The sequence below is a fragment of the Lutra lutra genome, chromosome 13 (assembly GCF_902655055.1).
Source record: "Lutra lutra chromosome 13, mLutLut1.2, whole genome shotgun sequence".
Taxonomy (NCBI): Eukaryota; Metazoa; Chordata; class Mammalia; order Carnivora; family Mustelidae; genus Lutra; species Lutra lutra.
The window spans coordinates 90,710,085-90,734,802 of NC_062290.1; the positions used below are offsets into that span (position 1 = coordinate 90,710,085).

Below are 24,718 nucleotides of genomic sequence, written 5' to 3' on the forward strand. Positions count from 1 at the left end.
ATGCCATCTGCCCTCGCCACCATGCCTGCATGGACATTCCCGGTGCATTTCCATGGCTGCTCCTTAGCTTCCTGGACGCAGGTCCCCACCCAGACTCTGCCATGGAAGGCCCGGCCGTTCTTCTGAGCCCTTGACTCCCTCTGAGATCATACTTTCACTCTGCTGTCATTTATCTTCTCAGTTGTAAATTCCTATGAGCAGATAGATCGTGTGACTAAGTTGTAAAATGTGACATTAAACGGGCAATATTGTGCCCCAGGTATTTGTTCCTCTTTAACTTCTCTTCTTACGCTCCCTAGGACTGGCTTTAATTTTGGGATAATCACACCAACCCCGTCTTCTAACATCACCACCACACAAGGTACGGTCTCTCTCTGCGGGGCGCAGCCGTCCTTTTGTGTTTCCTCTAAACGAATGCTGGGTTTTCGTACAGATGTGTCGACATTTTCCTTGCTGCTGAGTCTTGCTTAACGCATCTGCAGTAAGTTCGGTGTCGATGTTGTGCATTCAGAATAAGCTGGATTTAAACTAAAGGGGAGGGCGTCTGTTGACTTTTTAAATTAACAAGGAAAGGATTTGCTTCTGGAAAAGCAAGGCTGTGCTTTCAATGTGAATATTAACGGGTGAATTAAAATGTCTCGCTCCATCTTCTTATCAGTAAGAGACCGTTCATCTTCTCTCCTGCATAAAGTGTTGGCAAACACACTGGTCCTCTGGTGTGTTACTGGTGTGTTGTTTACGTATCTATCAACTGGCGTGTTTTTAATGTTGAAAAGAATTTAGGACCTGTAAAGAAACCATATGTGTTTTTTAGGTGCCTTCCAGTTCTTAGTTTAAGCAATTAAGTTTATTTTTCTTTTGTTTTAAAAAACAAGCTCTTATTATGAAAGTGATATATTGTAGAATCATGCCTTGTACCCCTCAGTTACTGCATTTCTGTCATATGTGCTTCTGGGTTTTTTGTCTTCTACCTTATTTCATTTAACACCATCCCTTTCAACTTTTCCAGTATTACTGGAAATCTTATATAAGTGTTATTTGTAATGGCTACATAATTTCTATCTTGTATGTATGCCGTGAACTACTTAACCCATTTACCTGTTGGTAAATTTAGGCCATTTCTAGATTTTCCCTAAAATAACGCATTGGCCATGTTTCATCTGTTCATTCAACAGATATTTTTTGAGTCCTTTCTGTGTGCCAACCTAAGTGGTGGAGGCTTTAGTAAAATGGGGATCCCTTAAGATCTGGAGGGAGATTAGGGGGCCGAAAGCATTAGCAGACTTCCTAAACCTGATTTGTGTGTGGCACTTAAAGGGTGGGTGGTTTCCTTCCTTTCTAGAATAGTGATTCTTAAACTGTTTTTGTAACCTTTGCCCACTTAGATATGGCAGAGTACCCTCGAGGCCCATCTCTTCCCTGTCCTACTTTCTAGAGGAAAAACAACTCAGTGGTATAAAAAGATTAAGAGGAACAAAATAATAACTGTCGGAAGCCATAAGTAAAAAACTCATAAAATGCAGTGGTAATTCTGTAAACGTTTTACTTAATACAAGAATAGAAACAACCTGAAACCATAAGTAATAGTACAACAGCAGTGATACAGGGTCTTTCGGGAAATTGTACATGGGAAGTTGGGGCTTTGCAGCCTTCCCAAGAACAATATGGAGTTAGAAACGTCAATAAACACTGTAGTGGGTTAATTTTACCTTTAACTATCCAATTTTGGTTACTTACTGTTTGACCAGGCCTTGTCAGGGCTTCACCAATATTTCATTTAATCTTTGTAACAGATCTTTGAGGTAGCTACTGTTACTGTGTTTATTTTCCAAATGGGGAACTTGAGGCCCAGAGAGGTAAAGTAACTATTTCAGAGTTGCACCGCCAGCAAGTGGCAGAGTGCCCAGCTCCCAAGCCCGTGTCCTTGACCATTAGACCATAGTGCCCTCTGTAGAGCTGCTTCCTGAGGTGAGCACTAGGACGTAGCCCTACATCATATGTGAAAATAATTGTCTGTGGACTGACACTTTCTTGGCCCATAAAAGACACAGGAGGAGATTCCATTTTGGATCAAGTGGCCAGGGGGGTCCATGGACAAGCATGGCGTCAAGAGTGTTATTAAGGAAGTCACACACAGGGGAAAGTGAGAGAAGATGCCGTTTTATTTCTCTTTTGGGATAATGCTGTGAATTTCATGCCTTCTAGATAGGATGGTTTATTTGTTAACACGGAACGGTCATAATGACGGAACGGTCATCAAAAGGATATTTGTCCTTCTCACCTCGGTGAGCTCACTCAGAGCCAGCCCTGCTGTGAAGAAGCATGTACTCTGTTTCCCCGAGGAAGAGCACTGTCACAGGACAGCCATCCCGACCGTGTCAAGGGGAGAGAGAACCTGGGCTTGGACACAGTCCGTGGGAATGTGACAGGTCATGTGTTGCTAAGTCCAACCCACTTTCTAATTTATTTTTCTCTCCAGGGGCTACACCCCCAACTAAGGAGTCACACCAGCTCGACGCATTCTCATTTGGCGGGGGAGGCAAACCCTTTTACGAGCCCACTGCTGAAAGCTCGCCCCCGTCTGGGATGACAGCGCCACCCAGCGCCGGAGCCTCTCCCGCTGAGCCTGCGCCTTCCAGCAACCGGCCAGCGGCCCCTTCTGGAGTTGCTCTTTCTGCTGCCTCTGGCAAGCTGGAAACTCCACCGTCCAAGTTGGGAGAGCTTCTGTTTCCAAGTTCTTTGGCTGGAGAGACCCTGGGAAGTTTCTCAGGACTGCGTGTTGGCCAAGCAGACGATGCTACAAAGCCAGCCGCTAAGGCTCCGTCCACAAGCCTGACTAGCGCCCAGCCGACCACGACGTCAGCCGTCCCATCGGGGTTTAGTTTTCCCGGCTCTCCCATGTTAGGGAAGCACGCAGACCCCGCCGTGACCTCCCCTGTGACCGCTGCTGCAGGGGCGCCGGCGGCGGCCGGCACAAGCACGAGCGGTTCGTCGACTGGCATCTTCAGCGGTCTGCCCCTCACCAGCACGGCGTCCCCCGTGGTGGGCGGCTTCAGCGGGATGGCCCCAAGTGGCAGCAAGACCGGTTTGTCCTTTGGAAGCCAGCAGACCAGTAGTACAGTGCCCCCGTCCACCCCTCCATCAGCGACAACTGCCACTCCCCTTCCCACCTCGTTCCCCACCTTGTCGTTTGGTAGCCTCCTGAGCCCAGTGTCCGCTCCCACCCTGCCCGTGTCCTCTGCGAAAAACACAGAGGAGGCCACGTCCTCGGCTTCACCCGAGAATCCAGACAGCAGCGAGGCTGCAGCATCCACAGCTTCGCTTCTCGGGCAGCACCCGTCAGCCCCCCTCCCCCCAGCTCCTATACAGGCGTCCGACTCCGTTAAAAAAGAAGCTGCCCTTGTGCCCCCCGCGGTCAGCAGCCCTGGCCCTGCAGCGTCTGGTCCCAGTCTCGTGGCCCCCAGTGCAGAGGCCACCCCGGCAGCGTCTGTGGTCCCTGATGTCAAGACGGAGCCGGCATCTCCTACTCCCGTGCTCTCGGCACCCGGGCAGCCCGCTGTCACGGCCGCTGCGGCCCCAGGCACCGGCCCCGTGGCCATTGAGACCCCGGTTCCCCCAACGACCTCCAGCTCTGTTGCCAGCGTTGCTTCGAGCCCAGCGACGGAGGCGGCAGCATTTGGGACCGCCACTTCGGGCTCCTCTGTCTTCACTCAGCCGCCTGCTGCCAGCTCTAGCTCGGCTTTCAGCCAGCTCACCAGCAACACGGCCACTGCCCCTTCCGCCACCCCCGTGTTTGGGCAGGTGGCGGCCAGCACCACCCAGAGCCTGTTTGGGCAGCAGGCGGGCGGCGTGGCCAGCACGGCAACCGCCACACCGCCGGCCAGCAGCTCGGGCTTTGGCAGTCCTGCCTTCGGCAGCTCAGCCACTGGGGTCTTCGGACAGACGACGTTTGGGCAGGCCCCGGCCTTCGGGCAGTCAACGAGCAGCCCTTCGAGCAGCTTTTCCTTCAGTCAGCCTGGGTTCGGCTCCGCGCCTGCTTTCGGCCAGCCTGTGTCCTCCAGCCCGACGTCCGCCAGTGGGAGCGTCTTTGGTGCCTCCTCTGGCACCAGCAGCTCCAGCTCCTTCTCATTCGGCCAGTCTTCTGCCAACACGGGGGGCGTGCTATTCGGCCAGAGCAACCCTCCTGCGTTCGGGCAGAGTCCTGGCTTTGGGCAGGGAGGCTCTGTGTTTGGTGGCACCTCAGCCACCACCACAACGGCATCATCCTCTGGGTTTAGCTTTTGTCAAGCTTCAGGTAAGAATTTACAGAAGACTCCCTTTGTTCTCCTCCACATTATTTGGAAACGTTTGCAAAAGTCCTGTAGTACTTTCGAATTAAAAGAAAGGGAACACAAAAGAAAGACTCTAAATTCAAGAAGGGTCCTAAGAGCACCCGGTGGCCTCGGGAATATCCTGGGCCTTGTCACCGTCACTGCAGTTTTGCTGCTCAGCAGACGCTCCAGTCTCTTAGCCACCAGAGTGCTTGTTGCGTGGGGAAAACACAGGCATCTTTAGTGTAAGGTCATGGCAAGTAATGAATGACGCATAAATACGAACCTTTAAATTTAAATTTGGCCTCGAGGAGACCGATCTCATGGCATGAGATGCTAGTCATGGAGCCAGAACCAGACTCCGGAGCACCTTGTCCTAGTCCGCTGCCTGCCGGCATTTGATATCCTGCTTCCTCTGATGCCGTGCTGCTTGTCGGAAGGGCAGATCCTGACGTGTGAAAACTTGGGTTTGTTTCTTATTTTCCGCGTAATTAAAACAAAAATCTTTAAATGTTACTATTTTTTAATGTCAGTTGTGTCTGATTTTGGCAGCTGTTTTACTTACCCAAGTTTTCAATAGCATAATTTGAAATAGCTTCTAAGTTTCACTTTCTGTGATCATTATCTTAGGAAAGGCATTTACTTCTTGAGCAGTTAGGCCATGGGGGGAAGAAACAAGGATTAGTGATTTCTTGGTGGGCAAGATTTCAAATAACTGCTCATTCGTTCATTTGGTGATTATTTATTTGAAAATGGCTCGGTTTATCAGGAAGGAAGTTTTTTCCTGCCTGCCTTCCAACAAATGTTTGTTAAGCTCCCACTAAGTTCAGCTACAAGGACACAGGGCTGAAAGACAGTCCTGAGATCTACCTGCCACGTGTCGGGAGGCTGTTTGGCTCGTGGAACTTACAGGAAGTGTGATGACATGGAGGAGGGGGCAGGCAGGGGGAAAAGCCCGAGGAGTCTTGCAGAGAAGGGTGTTCGACACGCCCTCGGGTGCATCCTTTTTTCTGAAGTCTGAACTTGAGAATCCCTCACGCACAAGCGTAATCAAACCATTCGAACGCAATTGAGAACCTCTGAAGAAATCTTTCCTTCAGTAACAATGCAGACAGGTAGCCGAGCTGTCTGCTCCAGGCCTGGAGGAATGAGCGATTAAATTTCGCTTGAGCTCAGCTACGTAGATCAGTGACAGAGATCAGAGTGGAACTCCAGCCTTCTAACTCCTTGTCTAGGGCTCTTTGGGTAAAATACACAGTCCCCTCCCCTAGTTTTCCCAGGCCCTGTTCAGAGCAGTGCCTCAACCATCTCAAGCCACCCAGAAGGAAGATGAACTACCCCGAAGGAATCTCGTATTTGAGATCAGAGGAAACCAGGGAGTAAAACTACTCATGATACTAAGTTCGTCATTGGAAAGACTCCTTGACAGCTAAGCCTAAGGAAAATTATCAGCCGCTAAACCCACCAGGGTTTAGTAGGAGACAAGGATTCAGTCCTCAGGACTTTGGAGCTTCTGCTACTATGAAATGTTAGCCATGACCAAAGGTCTTTATTTACTCATAATGTTCTCTATTGCCTATAAAGAAATGAGGTGATGTATTATCGGGTGTCCTAGTACACCAGAATGCCATTTAAAAACAAACAAAATACTTGATGTTGTGAACGAGTTATCCAAATTAAACTTGTTCTCTTCTCATTTTACAGGTTTTGGGTCTAGTAATACCGGTTCTTTGTTTGGTCAAGCAGCCAGCACTGGTGGAACAGTATTTGGCCAGGTAAATAACATATGTTTGCCTCTGTTCACGTCAACATGTAGCAGACCCATCCACCTTGTTCCCATACAATGTAAGCAGTTCCTACCGTGTGCCCAGTGTCAGTGAACAGCCTCACGTAGTTCTCAGGCTCGGCCTTCTTTAGCTCCCTTGGGGCAGCAGAAATCTCAGCCTCTGATTCGAGAGAATCACTGGTTTTGACCTTTCTTTGACAGTCCTCTAGGAAAGCACTTAAAAAGCTCAGTGCCTGGTCTCCATCCCTCCTCTGCCCGTTCTGCTAGAGCAGGGGTTGGCAAACCACAGTCCATGGGCTAAGTCCACTCCTCAGCCTTTGTGTGTGTGGGGTGTGTGTATGTGTGTGTGTTTTAAGGTTCTGAAGTTAAGAATAGCTTCCTTTTGATAATAATAATAATAATAATTTAATAATAGCTGCCTTTTTAAATGGTTATTTAAGCAACAAGAAAAATATGTAACCAATACCATCCAGGGTCCCTGGACTAAGCTATATACCCTCCTTTTGGTGACTTCCTTGAGCTTGTCCAGCTAGTGGTTGTCTACGTGTGGGCATAGTATCGAGTGCTTTACATAAATGGACTCACGTAATCATTACTGCTTCTATGAGGTAGGGGCTGTTATTGTCCCCATCCCACAGATGAGGACGGCGAGGGCCCAGAGAGATAAATGTACTGTTACGTCATATGCCAGCTGCTTTCAGATCATAGTAACCCCTTGAGGAGTCCTTCTGAAGAAAGGCCCTCTGTGTCAGAGACAATGGCGGCTTTCTGAAGGTGGGCTTGGCACGTGTCCGTTAACTAACGAAGTGGCAGACCTATTAGATGTTTCTGCCCCATCTTCAGGAAGACGTTTTCTTTGTGCTCCCCTTCCTTCGAAGACGGGCTCTGCCCTGGTCTGTGATCTGTGGCAGAGAGAAGTGAAACTTCCCAGCTGATAATAGCAGGTTAAGTCATGTAAACCAAGTTCCTCACTGGAAACATCTAAAAATGGTGGATAAAACATAAAAACCACAGTTTTCAAAGCACTGGCAAGCTAATAAGGTATATTACCAAGTCGAATGAAAAGAAAATGGGTCCCTATAGAAGTGATGGGAGCATAAGAGCCGATGTTGCCATGAGGGCATTTATTAATCTGAGAACATTTTAATTTCCTTTTTTAATAACCCCAAAGGGCAAAGGGGCAGAAATCACTAGCTGAGATATGCACAAAGAAGGGAGTCTGAAAGAGACCCTGCCCCACAATGAACTGGGTCTCCAGATTTGCTGGTCTCCGCCTGTGAACGTAGCCTGGCAGGGTCCTGGGATGGTGGTGTCTGTGGATGTCTGGCGGAAGCAGCATAGACCCACCTTGAAGAAAAGTAACTTCACTCTAGGCTGCAGACAGTTTTAAGGACACTGATTCCCACGCCTAAATTAATCACAAAAGGAAGGAAAGAACTATGAGCAAGGGCCAGGCTAAACATCAGACATATATTTGTAAAGACTTCTAGACTTACAGAACAGCGCTGTTTTTTGCATGTTTAGTAGAAATAAAAGGCAAACTTAAACATACTGGTAAAGAGTAGAAGATAAGAAGTGTCCTAGCTACATTGAAAACCAAATAGAACTGCTAGAAAAATATAATTAAAATTTAAAACCAGCAGATTAGATCCAGCTGAAGAGAACAGTTCTATAGTAGGGATCAGCAAATGTTTTCTGTAAAGGCCTAGATAGTAACTGTTTTAGGCTTTGAGAGAATCACATACTGTTTCCGTCCCAGCTGCTCGGTGCTGCTACGCGGTGCTGCACGAGAGCAGCCGCAGACAGTAACTGAGTGAGCGTGCTTGTGTTTCCATAAAGCTTTATTGACAAAAACAGCAGTCTGGACTGAGCCCACAGACTCTAGTTTGGTGGCCCTCGAACTGGAAGTTACCTGGAATGCATCATGGAGAGCAAAAAAGATGGAAAATACACAAGAGAGAGCAAAATCTGAAAAGAGAAATTTAACACGTTTCATCAGAGGAGAGAAAGAGAAAGGAAGTGTGAGACTATCAGAGAAAAGACACATATCCCAAACCAGTAGAAAACAGTAACCCACAGATTCTAAAGTCCAACAAACGCCAAGCAGAATGTGTGAAAGGAAACAGATTCCAAGACCCACCATAGTGAAGCTGCAGAGCTAGGAAGATGAAATGTTAAAAGCCTTCGGGAAAAAGACGGGTTACCTTCAAAAGAGCAGTAGTGGGGCTCACAGCTGACTTCTCAGCGGTGACAGAGCCAGAGACAGTCTAGCTATCTAGCATTTTTCTTTCTTTCTTTCTTTCTTTCTTTCTTTCTTTCTTTCTTTCTTTCTTTCTTTTTCTTTCTCTTTCTTTCTTTCTTTCTTTCTTTCTTTCTTTCTTTTTAAGATTTTGTTAGTTTATTTGAGAAAGAGTGAGAGAGAACATGGGAAGGGAGAAGGTCAGAGGGGAGAAGCCGACTCCCCGTGAAGCTGGGAGCCCAACACGGGGCTCGATACCGGGACTCCAGGATCATGACCTGAGCCGAAGGCAGTCACTTAACCAACTGAGCCACCCAGGCACCCCACTACCTAGCATTTCTAAACCCCACCAAAGAAACCTCTCTAAAGAGTGGAAATCAAGACCTTTTTCAGACAGATACTGGGATAATTTATGCCTAGCAGACCTGAAGGAAATTCTAGAGGATGTTCTTAAGGCAAAAGGAAAATTTGACTTCACTAAAATTATGGCTCTCTTAATTTTAGGGTGAAGCAAGCCATGAAATAGGAAAATTACAGCCTGTAAAACTGACAGAGTAATTGTATTCAGAATATATAAACAATACAAATCAAAAAGAGAAAAGTACACCCCCACCAAAATGGCTAAAATTGAAAGGGCTGACAATACCCAATATTGGTGAGGAGTGTAGCAACTAGACACTCTCATGTGTTGCAGAAGGCAGTGTAAATCCGTAGAACCACTTTGGAAAACCACCTGGCACTATCAGAGCTGGAAACACAAAAAATTCCTCTTGAGCCGACATGTCTACTTCTGGATACGTAGCCAGCAGAAGCGAGGGCCTGTGTTCACTAGAAGGTAAGAATAAGGACGTTCATAGAAACATAGTCATAATAGCTAAAAGCAAGAAACAACCGAAATGCACATCAGCTGAAGAACGGATAATTAAGTTGAGGTATATTTATCCGGTGGAATCCTGCAAAGCAGTGAAATCAAATGTGTGCGTGTACAAAACAAACTGGGTAAGTCCCGCAGACGTAGGGTTAAGTGAAATAAACCGGACCCAAGAGTCCGTACTGTTGGATGACACTCCGTAAAGAGGCAGACACAGGCAAAACTTAGCATGATAGAAATGACAACGGTGGGTACTGTTAGGGCATTAAAACATGGGGTACAGAGGAGTCTTCTGAAGTTCTAAAACAATGTTTGCTATCTTGACTGTTGTAAACACTTTCAAAATTCATTGAGCTCTCTACACATAAAATTTATGAACTTAAGCACAATAGAAAGAAAACAGGCAAAAGATTTCATTAAAAAAAGATACTGTAGAGGCGCCTGGGTGGCTCAGTGGGTTAAAGCCTCTGCCTTCAGCTCAGGTCATGATCCCAGAGTCCTGGGATCGAGCCCCGCATCGGGCTCTCTGCTCAGCGGGGAGCCTGCTTCCTTCTCTCTCTCTGCCTGCCTCTCTGCCTACTTGTGATCTCTCTCTGTCAAAGAAATAAATAAAATCTTAAAAAAAAAAAAAGATACTGTTGGTTGCACAGCCTTGTGAACGTACCTGATGCTACTGAATTGTACATTTAAAAATGCTGAAGTCAGTAAGTTTCATGTATATTTTATCACAGTTTTTTAAAGAAGGGGAAATGAGAAAACATAGTAAGTAAATAACAGTTACTTAGAAGACCAAGAAGGATAGTCAATTAGTAATACACATTAAACCAACAGAGATACACATGTGTGCGACAGCAAACATTCAGAGCCCAACAATACCAAATGCCAGCGAATATGCAGAGCAGAGGAGATTGACATACACTCCTGGTGAGGGTGTCATTTGGTACAACCACCTTGGAAAACAGTTTGGCATGATCCAATGGAGACTGGCAGTGCCAACTCCTAGGTGTGTTCTTAGAGAAACTCATGCACACAGGCCCCAGGATACAGGGGTGTTCATAGCCACAATGTTCTAGTAACCAAAAACCAGAATCCTAGATGCTGACCAGTATTCCAATGGATAGGTGAATTTGTATTACTCTGTAGGAGAATTTTATTCAACTACAAAAGTGACCGAACTGGAGTGGCATGGGGGAACTCACAGGCATGATGTTGAGCTAAGGGACAATAAACTTACTGTGATTAACTCTGTATTGGTTACTCCTCCCCGCCCTTCCCACCCTCATATTCTTCTGTGGCAGACATTACGTTTACAGTTGGAGGGGCCACAAATTCAAGTCTATAGGTTTTTTCCTAATGACAGGGGCCTTCTGTGTTGTATTCATTGCTGTATCCCCAGTTCTTAGGACTGTGGCTAGCATATGAGAAGCACTGTAAAAACGAATGCAGTTTCGGTTGATAGAGGAGTCTCCTCAGAAATATCTAAGGATACAAGGCAGATTCTGGCTGGGATGCAGAAGACCTTAACTCCTGTTACGGGACCAAGCAAAATCCGGATAGTGTAATAATCACACTTATCCTACGGATATTGGAATTATCTCATGCTGTTCCCCCAAACCTGGTGGCACTTGTATATATCCCGTGGTTGGTTTTGCCGTTGGCTCAGAATGGAACCGGAGTTCTTCGCTTCTCCATGTGGCCTTGTTTCCTTACAATGTGGTGGCTGGATTCCAAGGAGAAATTTCAAAAAAGAAAGGGAGCCAGGCAGGAGATAGATAACCTTTAATGACCTAGTCAGAGACCATCGCTTATGTTGCATTCCTTTCTTCAAAGCAGTTACAGAATCCCATCCAGGTGTAAAAGGAGGGTGATAGGCTTCACCTCTTACCCTAGAAGAGCACATGAGTCTAGAAATGTCACAGTGACCACCTTTGGAAAATGTAATCTGTCACAGTGGGACTCAGGAGCGGCAGAAAGCCTTGTGGAATTCATTTCCAGAGAGGGGAGCCCGTTGTAGGTGAGTGTGATGGTATAGCAAATTCTGGGGGCGCATGTCAGGTCTGAGTTTGGGAAGTGGAAGAGAGGCCTTGCTGATGTACTGGCTAGAGGAGGAGTCAGGAGTTCCTGGCAGCAGGGGCGCCTGGGTGGCTCAGTGGGTTAAAGCCTCTGCCTTCAGCTCAGGTCATGGTCTCGGAGTCCTGGGATCGAGCCCCGCATCGGGCTCTCTGCTTAAGCAGGGAGCCTGCTTCCTCCTCTCTCTCTCTCTCCCTCTCTGCCTGCCTCTCTGCCTACTTGTGATCTCTGTCAGACAAATAAATAAAAATCTTTAAAAATAAAAAGGGGGGGGAGTTAAAAAAAGAGTCTCGTCACCTTCTAAAAGAAGTTACTGGCAGCAATGGAGACAAGTAAATTAAAAGACCAGTAAGCACGTGCAAACACCATCAAACATGAGGAAAATGAAAATCAAAACCAGAATGAGAATACCACTTCACACCCTTTCAGAGGCTATTACTTAAAAAGCAAACAAGCCTGAGAATAACGGGTGTTGACTGGCAAGGACGTGGCAGGAACGGAGCCCAGCACTGCCGGTTGGAGTGTGAAATGGCGCATCCACTGTGGAACAGGTCAGTGGCTCCTCAAGGCCAAACTTAGAATTACCATATGACCCAGCAACTCCACTACTGGGTATATACCCAAAGGAATTGAAAGCAGGAAGTCAAAGAGACGCTTTTCACCAGTCTTCACAGCAGCGTTACTCACAGTAGCCAAAAGGAGGAAACAACCCAGATGCCCATCAGCAGATGACTGAATAAACAAAATATGGTCTGTGCATAAAATGGAATATTCTTCAGCCTTCCAGAGGGATGAAGTTCTGATTCATATATACGTGGATGAACCTTGAGTGCATTAGACTAAACAAAATAAGCCAGGCGTAAAAAGACAAATAATGTATGAGTCCGAGTATGGGAAGTATTTAGAACAGCTAAATGCATAGAGCAGGAAAGTAGATTAGAGGTTTCAGTGGCTATTAGAGGAGAGAATGGGAGTTAGTGCTTAGTGGTTGAGAATTTTGTTTGCGATGAAAAATCTTGGAAATATGGGGCGCCTGGGTGGCTCAGTTGTTAAGCATCGGACTTCAGATCGGGTCATGATCCCAGGGTCCTGAGATCGAGCCCCTCATTGGGCTCCCTGCTTGGCGGGAAGTCTGCTTCTCCTTCTCCCTCTTCCTTCTGCTCCCCCTACTTGTGCTCACTCTCTGCCAAATAAAATTTAAAAAGGAAAGAAAAGATAAATCTTGGAAATAGGTAGTGATGATGACTGCATAGCATTGTGAATATAATTCTCACGACTGAATTGTATGCTTACATGGTTAAAATAACAATGATACTTCGATGCAGCCTTAACCTAATAATGTAATATACCAAAAACCATTGAATTTTATCCTTTAAAATCAGTGAGTTTTAGGGTATATGGATTATATCCCAATAAAGCTGTTCTGTTTAAAAACAACAAAACAGATTGGAGTCTGAAAGGCTTACAGGTACAACAGTAATTTGTTTAATATAAAAATCTTCCCTATCCACCCCTCCCCCACTTTTGCCAAGAGAAGAGAAACAAAGGCAGGACCGAAAAGCAGAAAGAACTTGCACAGTCCTGCAATCTCTCACTGCCCAGAACTGTTGAATCCAAAGGTAACACTGCAGCCCAGCTGCCTCCTGGCTCCAGGCTCAGCCTTGTGACAAATAATTTAAAGCCTAAGCAAACACAGAGGTGAGTTCATTCTTCAAGCTTGACTCAACACTTAGTGAAATGTGAATGACTGCATACTCACTTTGGGATACAAATGAAAGAGAGGCCTCTCGTGCTGCAGGAGAGCCGTGTTCTTCAGTCCCCACGCCACTGGTCTACACGCAAAGTCTTGTATACCAAAATATATGCATGTATGTATTTTACACAAATACCGCATAAATATTACATATAACATGAAAAAGCAAAAATAAAAGGGGGCATCCACAGTCGTATATTAGAGAACAGCAAGAAACAACCTGTATGGATGATCCGGAGAGTGGAACTAGCAGGCAGAGACTTTAAAATAACTATTGTGACTGTCGTGCTCAAGGATTTAGAGAAGGAAAGAACGGTTGGCTCGAAATCTCGGCAGAGAATTGGCGGTTATAAAAATGAATACTAAGTCTGGATCTGGATCCGAAGTTTAATCTAGTATCTGAGATTAAAAATGACTAGACAGACGTGACAGCAGAGTGAGTACTACAGAAGTACAGGGAACTCAAACACGGAGAAATGATCTAAAATGAAGCTCAGAAAAGGGCACCCGGCGGGCTCAGTGGGTAGAGCGTGTGACTCTTGATCTCAGGGTCGTGAGTTCAAGCCCCACGCTGGGCATGGATCCTGCTTTAAATTAATATATAAATAAGTGAACAGCATTTTTTTAATGAATCTCACGCTGAGAAAACCACCGGGCAGAACACTAGTGACCTGTGTAACATGGTATCAGGTATCCTGTTGTATTTGTCATCAGAGTCCTTGGAGGAGAGGAGGCAGAATGGAGTAGACAAAAAACATTTGAAGAAAAATGGCCAAGTCTTTCCAAATGTCTTGAAAAAACAAGGATCCAAAAATCCAAGAAACTCTGTGAACCCTAAGCAGAATAAATATGAGAGGCCACACCTAGACACATCATAGATAAGCAGAATTCTGAAAACCAAATACAAAGAGAAAAATTCTAAAGCAGCTAAAAAGACTCAGGCCATACAGGGAAATAATGTATTACGTGGTTATGGGGAGATGATAAATGTATGATAACCAGAGCAAAAAGGCAGAGAATATTCTTTGCTCCCTTTGTAGACCAGTGGTTCTCAGATGGTATCAGTTCTACCCCCACCCCCGTGGGGGGAATTTCACAACTGCAATGCCCAGAGACCTGTTTGGTTCTCATGAGTAGGGGGTGCTATCAGCATCTTGGGAGTAAAGGCCAGGAATGCTGCTGAACATTCCATAACCCTCCAAAACAAGGAATTACCCAGCCCAAATATCAGTGCCACTGTTAAGGAACCATTATTAGGTAAAGATTTCTTAGAACCCAAAAAGCACTTAACCATAAAATAAGAAAATTTAAAAAGTAGACTCCCATCAGAATTAGAAAGTAATGCTCATCAAAATGTTGTTATGAAATGAAAAGGCAGGATATAAACTGGGGGAAAATATTTATAATGCCTGTGTCAAATGAAGGGCTTCTGTCTAGAATATGTAAAGAATATATAAAGAACTTTAAAAACTAAGCAAAGTACTTGGACAGATACTTTACAAAGTATATGAATGGCCAATAAGCACTTGAAACCTTGCCCGCCATTATTAGTCATCAGAGAAATGTAATTTGGAACCGCAATATGACACTACCCCAAAGCCACTAAAATTACTAAAATTTAAGAGCTAACAAAACCAAATGTGGAGATTAGAGCAAATAGATCTCTTAATGTGTTGCTGGTGGGATTATAAAACGGTAATTTGGAAAACCATTTGGCAATTTCTTAAATAGACACTAATTTTGTGGTTTAGCAGTTCCAGTCATTGGTATTTAGCCAAAAGAGCTGAAAACCTAGGTCCACAAAAAGGCTTACTGTTTATAGCAGCTTTGTTTATGACAGCCCGAAGCTGGGAATAGTCCAGATGTCTGGCAGGAGAGCAGGAAGCAGCAGCGTACTCCTTTAATGGAATACTACTCAGCAGTGTAAAGGCAAGAGTGACCAGTGCATGCAACCGTATGGATGAATCAAAAGCTTATGTTGATCTCGCCAGGTCAGTTAGGCAAGAAAATGGGAAAAAAGGCATCTAGATTAGAAGGTAAAAAGTAAAACTCTGTATCTGCAGATACATGATCAGGTATATAGAAAATCCTAAGGAATCCACTAAAATACTAGCAGAACTAATAAATGGGTTCACAGTGGAAGTGTGCAAGAATATTTTTGAAAACCTACTTTTCAGCAGGGAGCCTGCTTCTCCCTATCTGCCTGCCTCTCTGCCTACTTCAGCCTACTTATGATTTCTCTGCCAAATAAATAAATAGTTTAAAAAATCAGATTAAATCAAATCAATCTCAAGCCTCCAGACCCAACTCCTACTTCACAGGAAGTTAACAAGGGCTGGGGGACCAAGTTAACCTAGGAGCTGTAACATGGGAATGCAGTCAGCAACCAGAACACAGGAAATTCTACAGAACAACTGAATTATGAGAAACAACAAGAGTAAGAGAGACACAGAAGGGTCATCTATAGAGAGAGACAGTTGGGAGACCTATCAAAGCAGTTTCAACGTGTGGACTGGACTTGATCCTAATTCAAAGAAACAAATATAAAAAGGAAATGGAGACACTGATGAGACTTCTTCACAAGGGCTTTTCCTGACTGTGTAACCTAAATTGCTCTTCCTAATTACTGCTTTATTCTCTTCATAGTACTAACTCTATGAAATTAAACTATTTTAATATGCGCTTTCTCCATCAAATGTAGTCTTACAATCCATGAGCACTGAGTATCCTTCCATTCATTTAGATCATCTTTAATTTCTTTAAACAATGTTTTATAGTATTCAGGATATGTTTTACATTGATTTTGTTAAATTTATTTCTAATTTATTCCTAAATTTATTCCCTTTTTGATATTATTGAAAATGGAATTTTTACTTCCATTTTCAGATAGTTTATTGCAAACATATAAAAGTTTTCTCTTTTTTTTAAGATTTTATTTATTTATTTGACAGACAGAGATCACAAGTAGGCAGAGAGGCAGGCAGAGAGAGACAGAGGAGGAAGCAGGCTCCCCGCTGAGCAGAGAGCCCGATGTGGGGCTCGTTCCCAGGACCCTGGGATCATGACCTGAGCTGAAGGCAGAGGCTTAAGCCACTGAGCCACCCAGGCACCCCTTGATTTGATTTTTTTTTTTTGGACATTATGAGGTTGGATCTTGAACAGGAACTCCCTATTTAATGATATTCAGGAATTGTCAACTTTTGGGGCATGACAATGGTATGGTTATGGTTTATGTTTTAGAAATTATACTAGAAAAATCAATGGTTCAAATGATAAGATGTCTAGGATTTGCTTCATGCTGATAAAAGATGGGGGAAGTAAAAGGGTTTTAGATAAAACTGAAACTGGATGTGAGTTCATTGAAACTGGGTGATGGGCATGGGGTAGGAACATTATATTCTTTCTTTTTTTATACTTTTGAGATTTTCCATAATTTAAAATTTTAAAACTGTTGTAATCTATTGCAATTAAAATGAACGAGACTCTCTCTAACCCATTTATGAGGATGTAGTAACTCAATTCACATTCACTTCTGTGTCCCCTTCCATTCATTTCTGCAGATAGCCATTATTTAAATCCTATTTTTACAGTTTAAACATCTGAAATTGCCATTTTTTGGTAGGGTGAAAATAGCCACATTTTGGCAGTTGACTGTGTTTCAGTCTGATGCATGGAAGTCAGCTACAGTCTGATATTTTCTACATGCTGCATGAATTCATTGCCATGTCTGCCTTCCTTTCGAAGTCTGGCTACTGGTTATCAAAGCCCATGCTTTTATGATTGGATTGGATTCCAGGTTTTAAAAAGCTCTTACTCATCATTAAATCATTGTCGTAAACTTACTGTTGCTTTAAAGACATTTAGGGGACAAAAAGAGGGAGTTAGAGACAAGTATAAGTACCTTAGGTACATTCACCCCAAGTAAAATTTAGCCTGTCGTGTTCCGGTACAAAAGACCAGTGTAATTGGACCATGTTGGGGGTGAGGGGAGGAGAGACGATAAAGGATGATGTCAGAGGTGGCCAGGGGCCACATTGTGTAGGGTCCTGTAGAACTTTTCAATATGAATTTAAGGATCTGACTACCATTCGTAGATGTTACTCTAGCTGCTGTGTGAGCGGAGATGCAGTAGAAGCAGGAAGCTAAGTTGTGTAGTACAGGGGACAAGTCGAGGCTTGGCGGTTCGGACCAGGGTGGTGGCCGTGCCCCTGAGGGGGTGCGCTAGGGGGTTGTTTCTGAGGTGGCCCCCTGGAGGTGTGACTTCAGTGTGAAGTGTTAGAGAAATGCCTGGCACCTAGAAAGTGCTCAGTCATTGGTCAGTTACCGATTGGTCAGTTACCGTCGCTGTTACATACCAGACGGCAGCTGTCTTCCGAGCCTGCGCTTACATTGTAGGCGCTATTGGAAAGTGCGCTGTGCTTCTTAGCACATTTAATTGACTCACCGGTTTCGGGTGGGAAGTTCTTTATTCCCATTTCACAGGGGATGGACTTTGGCACACCTGGGTCTGCCTTTGAGGGGCACTTCTATAAGGTTCCTGTGCACAGTGACCCATTTCTCTCTCTCCTTTTTTTTTTTTTTTTTTGAAGTAAGCTCCATACCCAGCATGGACCCCAGTGCGGGGCTTGAACTCACGACCCTGAGATCCAGACCTCTGATGAGCTGAGGTCAAAGAGTCAGCAGACACTTAACCAACTAAGGCACACCCAACAGTGATCCATTTCTTTTTTTTTTTTTTTTTTAAGATTTTATTTATTTATTTGACAGAGATCACAAGCAGGCAGAGAGAGGAGGAAGCAGGCTCCCTGCTGAGCAGAGAGCCTGATGTGGGACTCAATCCCAGGACTCTGGGATCATGACCTGAGCCGAAGGCAGAGGCTTTAACCCACTGAGCCACCCAGGCGCCCCAGTGATCCATTTCTAAAAGCTTATCTTGGGGCGCCTGAGTGGCTCAGTGGGTTAAACCTCTGCCTTCAGCTCAGGTCATGATCTCAGGGTCCTGGGATCAAGCCTCGAATCAGGCTCTCTGCTCAGCGGGGAGCCTGCTTACCCCTCTTTCTCTGCCTGCTTCTCTGCCTACTTGTGATCTCTCTCTCTGTGTGTCAAATAAATAAATAAATAAATAAAAATCTTTAAAAACCTATCTTATTTCTACATTATCAGCCAAGAAGATGTCCCATGTAACTAATATTAATGGTCCCTCAAATCTAGCACTGGTCTTCCTTTAAGAACCAGTTTCCAAGCTGAAATAAAGTATGTGGTGCCTGAGACAGCTTTGAGTCAGCGCGCGCCCGAAGTTAGCAGCATCCTCTGAGCATAAGATTTGCAGACTTGGACGAAATTCAGCTATGGTCATCATTTCAACAATGGAGCTAATTTAAGCTTATTTCTGCAGTATGGAAAAGTCATTATGAAATAAAAGTGCATAAATTGGGAGAAAAGACAGTGTAAATCACTTTTCATCAGTTGCTGATGAGTTCAGCCAAATACTTTAGGAATCAAAAGAAGTCATGTTCAAAATCGCCGAGAAATGTTTTTCAACTTTCTCATTTGGGGGAACTCTTGAGGGGTTGGCTTTCCTGCCCCTGGCATCGTGTCAAGCAGAGACTGCAGACTGCGGGGTAGATAAACATTCAGAGTCCCCTCCTCCCATAAATCATGTTTGCAGAGAACTGTGAGTGTGGAATAGCTTGAGAACTTCTGATTTGTAGGAAGTCTCTGTCCAGAGTCCAGCGTCTTTTGTGGTGGTTAGAGCATCCGTCCCCGAACTAATCAGAGTACTCTTGCTTTTTCCATTTGTCCCAGCTGTGAGCGCCTCCTTTCCGCGGATGTGGCCTGCCGTTTGACGATGACCTCTCATCCTATCTCACTTCCTGCCCCTTTTGTTTTCCAGCAGCCCTCTTCCAGCGGGAGCGTGTTTGGGTCTGGAAACACTGGAAGAGGGGGAGGTTTCTTCAGTGGCCTTGGAGGGAAACCCAGCCAGGATGCAGCCAACAAAAACCCATTCAGCTCGGCCAGCGGGGGCTTCGGATCTGCAGCCACCCCAAGTAAGTTGAGACCGTTTGCCCAGTCTCTTCGGCCCCATAATGCCGTTGTCATCCCCGTAGTGCTAGCAGAGCTTTGGTGACAACCGTAGAAAGGGAAGAGAGGGGTCCAAAAGGCCCATAATATGGATCAAAGCAGTGTGGTCTGTTTTCATTTTGAGTTTTATTTTTGGTTTTTTAATGAGATGTCCTATATAATCACAAAAAGATAGCAGAGCTACACGGTGAGGCTCTGTGCGCTGAGCTCCTCCCCTCTCCTCTCCCAAGGCCCAGATCGCTCTGTGTCTTAGAGTTGAAATGACTTGAAGTGAATGCAAGGAGACAGGCACAAATGAGAGCAGCAGAGCAAGCTGGGTGTGCTGCGAGAAGGAGCATCTGGGTTTCCGTTGTGTGGTACCCTCTCGGAATTGGTTTGAAAATTCAGCTGCCACAGAGAAATGTTACCCAAAACTTAAAGCCTTCGTTATTTGTCATCTCTTATATTTTTGCCTTATTTTCAGTTGAAGCTGTATCATTCTGCTGGCACTTTTTTCTCCAGCTAATTTTTCAAATTCTTTGTTGATCTGTCTATTCATGGTTGGAAATGAAAGAAATTTGGGTTTGTTTGTTCTTTTTTTAATCTTAAAAAAATCCTGCTGCTGATGGAGGCTGAGATGGGAAGGTGGGGGCCTGTCATCTTCATCTCTGCTTCCCTCGTTTAACATGCCACACACGGAGCATCTCGGCGTCTGCTGTGCTACACAAGGTCCTCGTGAATCGGGAGCTGATATTCTCAGACAGGACAGAAACTCCTTTCGCGTTAAGGCTCATGCAGTTCAAAGCAGAGTTCTTCATCCTGAGTCTCCAGATTTACTGATCAGTTGTTTTGGTGTCACTGTTCACCTCATGCCATACAAGGGAAGATTAGAGTCAAGAGACACAGACCTCTTGTGAAATTATATGGCAGAAATCTCTTCTTCAGCTCTCAGTCTCCCGGGAGGATCTCAGAATCCTAGAATGAGGGGCATCTGGGTGGCACAGTTATGCGTCTGCCTTTGGCTCAGGTCACGATCCCAGGGTCCTGGGATCCCTCTCCTGCTTCCCCTGTTTGTGCACATGCTCTCTTTCTCTCTCTCTCTATCAAATAACTAAATAAAATCTTAAAAAAAAAAAAAGAATCCTAGAATGAAGGGATCCTAGAAATTGTGTCTAGTAGTTTTCAAAAACTTTCTGCAGATGAACTTCTAAGCAGAAGCCCAATATGTAAAATAGGTTAAAAAGAGGTCTGCTTGGAATCAGGGGTCAAGAACCAGAGACACTGCTTGCTTTCCCCATCTTCCACCCCGCCGCCCTCAGCGTGGAGCCATGGGGCTCCACAGCGCATACTTGGACAGCAGGATCCTCGTGTGGCACTCTCTCCATTTTCCCATGAGGAAGTGAGCCCCGAATGGTGAGGTGATTTTAAGTCACAAGGCCAGAAAGTGGCAGATCTAGGACTCTGCTAGATCACGTGTAGCTACAAAACAGCATCTGGCACAGAAGCAGCACTCGGTGACATGCTACTTAGAAACGTAGGTTTCTCCCTTAGGTTACAGTCTGCGAGACTGTGTTACTAAGCAGCTTTGTTGAATCTTAGGTGTGTCGTATCCTTGTAAAATCCCCATTCCTCCTGCGTGATTCATCTCTTCGGGCCTGGCCCTTACCTCTCAGAGAATGGCCTTCTCTCGGTGAGGGGCTGGCGATATCTTGCCCTGGCTCGTGGGAGCCAGCTCTGCACCCTTCTGTCCAATTCTCCATCCAGTGACCCTGTGCTAGGCAGCCTGAGCTCTGCCATCGTGTCAGTGTGTACCCCATGGGAATTGGACCACATGGCGAGTCAGCACTGCCCTCCTCCGCCCCCAGTCCGTTGTTCACTGGCACACCTTTTCTCTAATTCTTTAATTCTGGTTTAAAAGTAAACCAGATATTTTTATAGGATTATACCAGATTCTTGATACCAGACACCTGCTGGTCTTCATTTTCCTAAACATTGGTTTTTGTAAGCCAGCCGTTTACTTTTATGGTAAGAGAAGTTTCAGATATTGAAAAGACTGAAATTAAACATTATTTTGTTTTGAAAACTGAAAGGTGATTCGATAGTGAAAGGGACAGGAGCCTTTGTAGCCCAGAGGACCAGGTGCAGAAGAGGAAGAACGGGGGAAGAGAAGGAGCTAGAAGGCATCTGGGGACAGCCATTGTCCTCACCAGAACTGAGGATGCTTTCTGCGAACCACCGGAGGCAGCCTCCTTCTCTTTGGGTGACTCTGCAGTATTTGACACTTGGAACACAACGTCTTTCCTGGGCTGTATAGACCCGATTCTCCTGGTTCTCTTTCTGCCTTTCAGACGGTTCCTTCTCTGCCGCTTCTCTCTGTCCTTGCAGGCACGTCCTCGCTGTCATCTGGGTTAGCACAGTTGTCCCCAGACTCCCCTCCCCGCTTATCCTCCCCTGCCATGTGGACATTCACGCCAAGCTGAGTGTTTGGTTTTTTTTTTTAAGATTTTATTTATTTATTTGACAGAGAGAGATCACAAGCAGGCAGAGAGGCAGGCAGAGAGAGAGGAGGAAGCAGGCTCCCCGCTGAGCAGAGAGCCCGATGCGGGGCTCCATCCCAGGACCCTGAGATCATGACCTGAGCCGAAGGCAGCGGCTTAACCCACTGAGCCACCCAGGCGCCCCAAGCTGAGTGTTTTTAACTCTCCTTTGCATTTGCCACTCTCCTTACGCAGAACGCCTGGCAGCTTCCCACTGACACGAAGCCAGCTCCTTGGCTTGGACGTCCAGGCCCTCTGTGAGCTGCCCCGCACACTCTCCTGTGCCCCCAGCATGTTCCCTTGGCGTCGGCCGGTCTGCCAACTGTCCTCCGTACACATGCCGCTCCGCTCTGCCCGCTCCGGTGCCGGAGCTCCCCTGCTCCCTCCACTCCCCCTGCCGAACCCACCCTTCCTGTAAGGGTGACTGTAAGTCTACACCTGTGTGCAGCTGGGCCTGAGGGCCCCGGGGTCCCGGTGATCTCTCCCTCTCTGGAATGCTGCAGCCCTTGTGTTCCCTTCCTTCACATGACATCAGGTGGCAGGAACGGATCCTTACGGACGCCTCCTGTGTGCCACATGCCCGTGTAGTTGGGCTGACCGCCTCTTACAGCAGGACTTCTCAGTGTCGTGTCCCCGTTTTACCAATCAGGAAATAGGATCAGGAGGGGGTGTGGAGCCGCCGGGGTTTAGTCTGAGTATGTTTCCAGAACCCTGACCCACCCCGGTGCCTCCTGAGATCTTCCTAGCCTTGCAGCGGAGCACAGCTCCTCCCGGGCGCGTCTTGTCTGGCAGCCCTCGGGCCCGTTCTCGGGGGCACTGAACACGCTCTCGTGCAGCCTGTCTCTGAGCACAGGCTGGGCACTCGGCAGTTTCCCTGGTGGCCACCCGGTCCTGCCACTGCCCTCTTCCGCCCTGAGAGGTCATTAGTCCCCTGCCAGGATGGCGGAAGCCAAGCCGGGAGCACTGCTGCTGGGAGCCGGCCTGTTCTTCATCCAGAAGCCCGCAGCTCATGAAGGTTTCTGCTCTCTCTGCCCCCGAAAACTATCTGAGATCCACGCTCAGAATTCAGGGGTCGCTTAAAATTCAGCAGCACCACACACTATTACCCACGAGCGCTTGCTGCCTCCCCGTGGGACACTGGTGAGAGCCATCCTCAGCACGTTCTTTCCGTTCGGAGGCCCGAAAGGCATAACTTGTGTGAGGATACGGAAACCATTTGGGGAGAACCTCTTGGGCCAGCAAGGCTCCCGCTACAACTGTTCTTCCAGAGAACGTCTTGGAAAGTGTCCTGGGCCTGAGCTTGTTGAGGAACCCCCTTCTCAGGGCGTGTTGAGTTCGAATCAGTGACTTTAGGCCTGCAGAATGACGTGGGACCGGGTCTCCGTGTTAGTGTTTGTATCACATTCATATCAGGGATCACTTAATTGAAGCAGGGTTGGACCCTGATGTTGAGTTAGGCAAATGTTTTTTGCCCAATGAAAGACCCAAGAGGACCGCTGTCGAGCCGGCAGGGGGAAGCCCAGAGCCGAAGCCACTTGTCCCTGGACTCGCCACCCCCGGGAGTAGAAGTCACCAGCCAGCTCTTTGAGGACAGCTGCTCTGCCCACGTGTGAAGAGGCTCCTGCGACGCCTCCTGTTCCAACAGCCAAGATAACCCTCTGACTTGCTGTACTTTAAGAGCCAGGAGCTGTGTTATTTTGGAGCCGCCGGGAAGGAACCGAGAAGCGTGTTGTTGACTGCGGGAACAGAGAGAAGCGGACCTTGCTTCATGCCACTTTGCTTCAGAGCAGCTTAAATAAATCCTAAAACGTTTTAACATGCAGAGCTCCTCCTGAGACTGTGAACGAAAACTGTTACAACTCGACTGGTTTAATTCTCACGATCTTTGCAAAATGAAAAGGATTACGTTTTTTGCCACTGATCTGTTCTGTGTCATCTTATATCGAACACAAGAGGGATGTGGCAGGAGGAAGAGTTAAAGAAACAGAGAGGGGAAGTTCTGTTTTCTGAGGCTCTGCCATCAGCCCGGCTAGGCTCCGCACACGGCAGCTCATCTGAGCCTCAGCAGCGGTGCGGACACCCCTCGCTGTCCCCACTTTATCTCAGAAGGAACTGGGACCTGGGAAGGTGAAGTCCTTGCCGCCGGCTGCTAGGTGTCTGAGCCAGGGCTGCCTGCACAACACCCATGTACTCCACTATAACACCGTGAGCATCTGCAGACAAAGGCGTCTCGAGAAGACGGAGGGTGAAGATGTCCAGAAACTTCTGTTCTCTGACTTCAGGCCTTTCAGTCTCCCAGCATCGTCCTGGGAAAATCGTTTCACCTCTGTATCTCAGATTTCTCCGAGGGGACAGCTGGCCCCAGGTCTCCTGCTCGAACACACTTGCTGTTGCCAGTTCCTGCCGCAGCGGCTTTAAGGAAGCCCGAAAGTTGCAGTCCTCTGTTTCTGAGGTGCCGAGCAAAGGAATGGCGGAGGGGCCCGATTCGCATCTCCAGCTGAATGAGGGTCCTGCTGCGGAGAGGATAAAACGCGGCCTCCGAGCTAGCTAGCCCACTGCCAGAGAGCTCGGGCTGCTTAAGAGCACCTTGCCCCCACGAACCCCTCTACAAAAGGAAGAGGGGTGATCCTGTGGTACCGCAGAAGGGGGTGATGAAAAGGAGCTTGTGAGCCTCTCCCGCTGTCAGTGCCTGGCCCGCTCCTAGCCAGGCTCTCAGACTGCAGAGCAGATGACCCTGTGGTGGCCCAGGGCTCTGTGCACTGGTGCCTAGAAACTTGGGGTGGTCATGTCCCTGAGATAAGGCTAGTCACTTCCTGGATTGTCGATCAAGAGCATGACCACTACAAGTGTTAACGGTTGTGTCTCATGCAGGGGCAGGGTCAGCAGCAGAGTGAGATGGGGGACCTTGGGATTGACAGGTCAGTGGCAGGCCACCTCTTCAAACAGCTGGACTTTGGGAGTGACTTTACTCCCCTCCACTTCTCTCCCATCACCTTCACGGCGAGCCCCTCATCAGCTTGGGGGAAGGCTGGCCCGTGCGATGTTCGCGCTTCTCTCGTGGTGATGGCGGTTCGTGCTCTCCCTTGCCCACC

General features: G+C 46.7%; 1 protein-coding gene across 5 annotated transcripts in view; it reads left to right on the forward strand.

The window, feature by feature from the left end:
- NUP214 (nucleoporin 214) overlaps positions 1-24,718 on the forward strand; it is a 103,370-nt gene that overhangs the window by 68,147 nt on the left and 10,505 nt on the right. For 3 of the 5 annotated variants that reach the window (XM_047698766.1, XM_047698767.1, XM_047698771.1), the window contains 4 exons: positions 300-361; positions 2,480-4,294; positions 6,015-6,085; positions 18,923-19,076. In XM_047698766.1, coding sequence (XP_047554722.1) covers positions 300-361; positions 2,480-4,294; positions 6,015-6,085; positions 18,923-19,076 — 2,102 coding nt within the window. The remainder of the gene's footprint in view (positions 1-299; positions 362-2,479; positions 4,295-6,014; positions 6,086-18,922; positions 19,077-24,718) is intronic. The other 2 variants (XM_047698769.1, XM_047698770.1) reach the window with 2 other exon arrangements.